An 8,349-nucleotide genomic window follows, 5' to 3' on the forward strand; every position below is an offset into this window, starting at 1 on the left:
TATATATATATATATATATATATATATGCTGTGCTACATGACAGTGAAACATGGGCTGTAACTGCTGAGGACATACAGAAGCTTGAAAGAAATTAAGCTAGTATGCTCCACTGGATGTATTATGTCAGTGTGAACACATGACAGAGTGTAAGCGCCCTGAGAGAAAAGTTGGACATAAGAGGCATCAGATGTGGTGTGCAAGAGAGACAACTGCGCTGGTATGGTCATGTGTTGCATATGGATGAGGACAGCTGTGTAATGACGTGTCACACCCTAACAGTGGAGAGAACCTGTGGAAGAGGTAGACCCAGGAAGACATGGGATGAGGTGGTGAAGCACACCCTTCAAATGTTAGGCCTCACAGAGGCAATGACAAGCAACCGAGACCTTTGGAGATATGCTGTGCTTGAGAAAACCCAGCAAGCCAAGTGAGATAGTAGCCATAGCTGATGCCAGTGTCGCATAACCGGCCCATTTAAAAGTACTCTTGAATCATCAGGCAATATGCTGTGCTTGAGAACACTGAGTCAAGTGAAATCATAGTCATGGCCGATGCCAGTGTCGCTTGACTGGCATGTAAAACGCACCAGTGGCACATAAAAAGCACCCACTACACTCTCGGAGTGGTTGGCATTAGAAAGGGCATCCAGCTGTAGAAAACATCCAACCCATGCCACCATGGAAAAAGGATGTTAAAAGGTTTATGATATATATATGTATGCATGTAAATCAGCCATGATATGCAATCAAATATGACTTTGTAGCAGAAATATATGTAAAATAGGTGAGCTGGTAGAAACGTTAGCACGCTGGGCGAAATGCTTAGCAGTATTTCATCTGCCACTACGTTCTGAGTTCAAATTCCGCCAAGGTCGACTTTGCCTTTCATCCTTTCGGAGTCGATTAAATAAGTACCAGTTATGCACTGGTGTTGATATAATCGACTTAATCCATTTGTCTGTCCTTGTTTGTCCCCTCTGTGTGTAGCCCCTTGCGGGCAGTAAATAAATAAGAAATATATGTAAAATTATGTTGTGTTCATTTCTCATAATTCATGTGTTTCTAATACCAATGGAATCAATAATATTCTTTTTTGCAATCTCCTTAACCTTTCTGAACAACTTTGTCCTTAGTCACCTTTTAGCCTAAAATTCTGGATATTTTTCTTTTTCTTTTTTTATTGTGTTGATATTTTTCAAGTTACCACAAGTAGATATTTTTATACTTCAAATTTCAACATCTCGAAGCCTTTAGCAGATTACATAATGATTACCAATTTTAGATTTCAAAATGTGATTACTGAATTTTTGATCCATTAGGCTGTTGTTCTTATTGCAATAATTTTCACCAAATTTTCATAAGACATGTCTTTGAATTTAAAATCTAAGTGGATTGAATCTGTTTTTTTCTCTGTTTCGAGCACTATCTTTCTTACTTTTATCTTTGTTAGACTGACTTCTAATTGCACTAATTTAATACTGAAAATTATGCAAATTTGTGTATCTTTTGAGTTGTTAACTTAAATTTCTCTTACTTTTTTTCTATTTTCTATTCAGCTTTCAAAAATTACCTAAGAACTAAAAATTCTTTCATATTAAATATGATACACAGCTGAGTACAAAATAATTTGTTTTTGGTAGGGGAAATCAGGAATATATATTAATTTTAAAATAATAATTTAATAATCATAACATATTGTCCTTTAACCTTATTTCTGTTATTACTACCCCTATCTTTTATGACTCAAATTTCTCCATCTTTTATCCCAATACTATTCCAAACATTTTTTGAAACCTATCAATTCTCTAATGTATAAGTAAAATAGCATAAAAACAAAAGAAAAGAAAAATAAAGAAAATTAGGCACTGACATGCAAGTTGTAATCTTTTTTTTTTTTTTTTTTGAATTAATTATTCTTGTAAGTATTGTGGAACAATAGAAAACACTCAGTAGGCCAATTTTAAAACATAGTTTTATCTGCTTTCTTTATGTTGTTAATGGCTTTGAGAAAGTGATTAATGTTCTAATTTGCTAAGACTCCTCAAATTTTAAATCTTGTAAGTCAATCTTCATGGTGAAAAATAAACAAAATCATATTCCATATCATCTAAAATAAAATCAGCTTTACAATTCAAACCTTTGTGCACCATATTTTTGTAAAGGTTAGGCTGGTTATGAATTGCATGAAAAGGGTGTTGTATACCTACTAGTTGTGTTGTTTAACAACTATTTTCTATTGGTTATTTTTATGCTTTGGTCATAAATATTATTCCTTGAGGCTTTAAAATTTCTAAATGGATTTTTTTTTTAAATCACAGATTCTCTAATTTAATACTAATATGAATTTCTAAAAATAAACATCTTCAGAAGAAACTTTCAGATAACCTATAATATATTAGTGATTAAATAACTAATAACTTTAAAACAATGTGGTGAGTTATTAACTGAATAAGTCCCTTATATGAAGCAGTAAGCTTTATTTTAAACTAATGAATTATTTACTAAAATAGTTTTGGTTACACTAATAACTAAAACGTTGTATACATTTAATAATTTATTTTTATTTTTAAACCTAAAGCATCTGGATCATCTCTCTAGTTGCTAACCATTCAGTGAGTATTAAGCTCGTATAAAAATGTTTTCCTGTCAGCTGCTACTTTTCCCTTGTATTTTAACAGCGTTTGGTGCAGACTTCGAGAAAAATGTGCATCTACTGCGAAAAAGAATCCTGCAGGTTTTCAAAATAAGTGTGTATTTCTTAAAATTGTTTTGTGCATAAATTAGGGCTTTAAACATAGTTTGATTAATATGCAAGTGTTTAGATAAATTTTGATTTCCATAAATATATAATAAATCTTTAATACTCAGTATTGATAATTCTTTTAAAACTTTCCAAACATTCCCCTTCTATCTAATATTTTAGGATTTTCAGATTAAGTAATAACCTTTTTCTCAGAATACTGGATTGCTCTAATCACAAATAAGAAAATGCAAACTAATGAATTTTGCTGTTAATACAGTTTTACAGGTTGGCTTATAGTTTTATGCATAAACTAGATCTTTAAATACTCAGTTTCATTAATAACATAATATTAAACAAATAAAAAGGCTAAAAAAGGAAAAAAATTATATATTTTATTTATTCATTTGAGGTATCACCAGAATATTGCATTGATTAGTAAAATAAAATTGTTTAAAAGATAAAGAAAATGAAAACTACACAGTACCCTCCAGCAAACTGACCTGATCATTAAACATAACCAAAGATAAATAGGATTATTCTACACTGAGCCAATTATGTAAATTTAAAAAAAAAAAAATAAAAAAATGGAGGTGGTATCAATTATAGTTAACAGGCTCACCCAGATATGCATTAGCATGTTTAACTAAATTATTTAAACAGCAGTCAATTTACATGAAGGGATTTATATATTTGTATTTGTTCAGAGGTTAATGTTTAAATCAAATGAAAAATTAAAATCAAAATGTTAGTGCATTTTGAATCAGTGAATGCAGATTCAATCCCAATGTTTAATTTTTCTGCCTCGTGCTTGTTAGTTTTAGAGAATAAAATTCTGCAGAATCACTGGTGTTAGTTTTCAGCTGTTCTTGAAATTGTTACTCATTATCAGGCTTCTGGATTTGTATGTGTGTGTCATAGGCTGTGTGGTTATAAAGCTTGCTTTCTAACTTTGTGGTTTTAACTTTAGTCCCACTTCACTGCACTTTGGGCAAGTATCTTCTACTATAGCCCCAGGCTGACCAAAAGCCTTGTGAGTGGGTTTGGTAGGTGATGATTGAAAGAAGTGTTTGTGTGTGTGTGATATCATCATTATGGTATATATCATCATTTTAACATCTACTAGTCCATGCTTGGACAGTTTATTGAGGCAAATTTTTTATGGCCAGATGGCCTTCCTGTCACCAGCCCACACTTGTTTCCAAGCAAGGTAATGTTTTCCCATGGCCAGACATGGAGACACAAGCATACATACATTCATACACACACACACAAACTTCTTTCAGCTTCCATTTACCAAATCCAGTTTCAGTTTCCATTCACCAAGATCAGTGGAACTGAACCTGGAGCCATGTATTTGGGGAGCAGAATTTTTAGCCACACAGTCACACCCATGCCTATATATATATATATATATATATATATATATATATATATATATATATATATATATATATATAATGTGTGCATGTATACCCATCACATCTTATGATGGCTGCAGAATAAGCATCACTATCATACAAGTGATGTTGTTCATTTCCAGTCTTCTGTGAAAAGCAATTCTGTCTAACGGCAGATGTTACCTTGCTTGTTAACAGACAAGGGTTGGCAACAGAAAGGGCATCCAACTGTAAAAAATCTGCCTCAGTGAAATTTATATGACCCATACAAACATGGAAAAGTGAATTTGAAATGGTGATGATTATTATTATTATTATTATTATTATTATCATTATTTTTAATCTTTGTCCAGGGATTCAAACAGTTTTAAAGTGATCAATGTCAGCTTTTAAAACATTGTCTGAAAAGAAAATATATCCATTGTGCCATGTCTTTATTTGTTTCTTTATAGTTCTTCTTGCAGTAGCACATCCTCAGAAATAGATGATGAAATCAGCCAAAAAATGATGGATTTAGTATTTGAATTGCTCTGTCAGGGAGAATTGACTCTTGCTAAGCTTCTTCGGCGGAAAATTGTTGAGAAACTTGAAGCAAGAAAACACATGGAAATCACTGCTAAGACTAATAATCTACCTTCACACAGTTTAACACTTCAGTAAGATTCTTCTTTGTTTTTTTTTTCCTAAGCGGCTTCTATATAACAAACAGGTTTGCGTTGAAGTAGCTTAAACGTTGTTTGATAAGTGTTTGAATAAATTATATATCAGCTTACACATGTTGATCAGTTTTTCTCTATATATATATATTTTACCAAATTTGTTTGAATAAGCTTTTGCTGATCCATCTCATTTTTAAGTTTGCTTACTTTGTAACTGGTACTATTTTTTATGCAATTATAACGTGTCAGTAATACATAATACTGGTGAAACTTTCATATTATTTTCAATGGGGAATCAAGGTTACAACTTACATATAAAAATGTGGAGACGAGCTGTCGTCTCTTGGTGGGCTGAGATTCTGTGGTGTGTTAATAGAGATGACTGTAGAAAGAGCTTTGCCAGAGTGAGCTTATGATCCCTAATGTACTAAGTTGATGTACTTAAAAAAAAATTACCTTCTGTACTTATATATCTGCAACAAAAAAATACAGAGGAGCTTTAATTAGAGATACACTGCACAGTATTTATTGGAATACTTTGGAATTTTTTAAAAAATAATAATTTTGGTTTTTTGTTTTTTTTTTAATGAAAGGTACACCTACAATTTTATCACAACTGAAAAATGTAAACAATTGTAAACAAATGTTTTTATCTCTCCATCTACAGAGAAATTAGGGTTGGTCTGACTGCTTTTGTTTTTGTTTGGAGACTCATTAAATAAAATGTTCCAACTTCTGTCCCTAGATAGATTGATAGCATATAGCTTTTTATACTGAACGCAAACCAGGACTCAGCTGATCTGAGCAATCATTGGTGCATTAATTGATTAGTGACTCTATTGATGTTTCCTTGGCCAAAGGAGTTGGTTACTTGTTCTCTGGTGAATCTTTAAATAGAAATTAGGGCAATACCAATTTTTGTGCATATGGAGAGCTTAAATATGTTAACTATGATAAATTGTTTAGAAGGCAGTCATGGTGAAATGACAGCAAAATTAGTTAGCAAAAGGCTGCCATACACACACACAAACAACTTTTTATTTATCTAATCACACACACACATATATCCATATCTATAAGCACACACATATATGAAAGGCCATGTAAGTTCAAATCTACATCTGATCAGTGTGAAAATTCTGAGATACTTATCAATTCAAGTTGAAGTAAAATTAAAAGATTTGATCATTGATTTAGGTTTTAGGTGGTGATGTGTATTCTTACTTGTTTATTCCATAAAAGACTTTTAACCTTATTTATGAATTAAAACATGTCTGTCTCTTTCAGTTTGGAGTATAAAAAAGGTAAATTTTCTCAATGTCACCCTAGATTTGAATAGCAGCCTATATTTTCTTTTCCACAAACCTAATGTAAATCTTAACTACATAGATAAAAATCCTAACCACATAAAATTTATTAGAAATTTTGTAAAGTATTTCTCTTAGAATGTCCAAATTATCTTCTAACAAAGAAATTCCTAATAATAACACCGAGTATTATAATGAGGCTCTGTTGAAAAGTGGTCATAATAAAATACAATTTATTGCTCCTACTGATAGAATCTACTCTAAATATAGTATATATTCTAGATCTAAACATATGAAATGTATCAATACACCATAGAACCTCTAATTCAACATTCCAAACATAAAAATATTGCAAATAAATGGGGGAAAATGATAATGGCTGTATAAATACATCAAATATAATTAACTAGGATGAAAGTGTAACTATCAGCAGATCTAAGAATAAAATTAAAAACCCTGATATTAAAATAAATGAAATGGTTAACTATACAGATGTGCAATAATATTTAATAAAACTACAAGTGAAATTAGCAAAACTAAATCTCTTGAGAATGAATGCACACTGAAGCATAGAGTTAAAAACTGTAATAACATAAGACATACAAAAATTTAATTATAAGGCTGAATTCCAACAGCAACAACATACATAATATGAATGTTAAAATTCTAACTTGAAATGTAGAGTAAGAAATAACTTAATCCATTCTGACATATCCCAAATTGCATACTCTAGCAACACATCATCAAACAGAGCCACAAAGGGCAATCACAATATTCCTCCTCTGAAAATAAATGCCATACATGAAAAAGGCAGAAAAATTAAAAACTAAAACAGGGAGTGTGACTTGATTTAATGCATCCTGTGCAAAAAAGCATTAAGACAAATATACCTAGTTTTCTTAGGTAGGATTTTTTTCTCCAAACCACAAATACCACTATATTTTTAATAAATACACAATTAAATTATCTTATCTATAACACCTAGTCTTGCTGATATTATCAAATACTCTAATGTCTATAAAATGAATTAATATAAGGACAACACACAAAAAAATAACACACTTTCAAACTTACCCTACTAATCTAGTTGGTGCGATTCATAATCTAATGGGTGAGATTCATAATGCTGGAGGCAAAAATACAGAATCCAAAATATGCCTCCACAATGCTAATCAAAATGATGGTAATGTAATAAATGAATATAATATAAAAGATAATAATTCTGTACACCTAGTGAACAAAATAAGGAAAAAAATTAATACTAGTAACTATAATCCTAAAAATAGCAATAATAACATAATACATCTGAATCCCAACTCCTTACAATCTACCTATGTATATAGTAATGTCAGAAAATTGAATAAGAAATTCAAAATAGAATGTGAATAGGAAGATAATGTAACTAATGGCAGTAAAATTCTTACAGTAGAAACAAATGGTGACTATGAAAATTCATGCCATATAAACAGGAGTAAACTTTTTAAAATAATGTTTTAAATTATAACTGTAGAGCAACTTCCACTTGTCCCCTTAGAGTAGCCTCTTATTGTAATGTTATTTACAGATATGTCATTACATCAATGGATACCCATTATAACATAGGGTCTATATTGAATCCCATTAAATGATATAACTTACATACACAGCTTTAGGAGTAAAAATTTATGTAATTCAACTAGACCAGCTAATTATCTATTTGGTATTAACTCTTTGAATGATAAGTATGAACTAACCTGAGACATACTTACATTGGAAACAACAAAGAATGCAGACTATGCTCTGCTGAAGCATATAATAGGTGACAAAAAATTACTTAGCCTTAAAAAAATGAATACTTTTTCTCTTGTAGATATATAATTTTCAAGTCATTTAAAACTATAAAAACACCTCTACCCAAGTAAGATAATAAATAGTAGTTTGCAAGGTAATACTCTACAATATATGAGATATGAAGACTTTTCAGATATATATATTGGATAACACTTCTTTATTCTCATTCTATAAAAAAATTATACATACACTTTTTAATCATTTATATTATTATTATTTATCTTATGAACCGGACCAATATATGAGTAAGAATACACACCACTTCCTGGTACCTAAATCAATGATCACATCTTTTTATTTAAACTTGAATGGCTAACTGTCTCAGAATTTACAGTTGGATATCTTTTTTTTAAGTCAGATGTGTGTATATATGATCATTGTTTATGTCATATATACATATATATATATATATA

General features: G+C 30.6%; 1 protein-coding gene across 6 annotated transcripts in view; it reads left to right on the forward strand.

The window, feature by feature from the left end:
* The window catches only part of LOC106880457 (rap guanine nucleotide exchange factor 1), a 199,609-nt gene that overhangs the window by 181,831 nt on the left and 9,429 nt on the right, over positions 1-8,349 (forward strand). For 5 of the 6 annotated variants that reach the window (XM_052972635.1, XM_052972641.1, XM_052972659.1 and 2 more), the window contains 2 exons: positions 2,679-2,747; positions 4,593-4,796. In XM_052972635.1, the coding sequence (XP_052828595.1) occupies positions 2,679-2,747; positions 4,593-4,796 (273 nt within the window). The remainder of the gene's footprint in view (positions 1-2,678; positions 2,748-4,592; positions 4,797-8,349) is intronic. The other variant, XM_052972647.1, reaches the window with a different exon arrangement.

The sequence above is a fragment of the Octopus bimaculoides genome, chromosome 1 (genome assembly GCF_001194135.2).
Source record: "Octopus bimaculoides isolate UCB-OBI-ISO-001 chromosome 1, ASM119413v2, whole genome shotgun sequence".
NCBI classification, from domain to species: domain Eukaryota; kingdom Metazoa; phylum Mollusca; class Cephalopoda; order Octopoda; family Octopodidae; genus Octopus; species Octopus bimaculoides.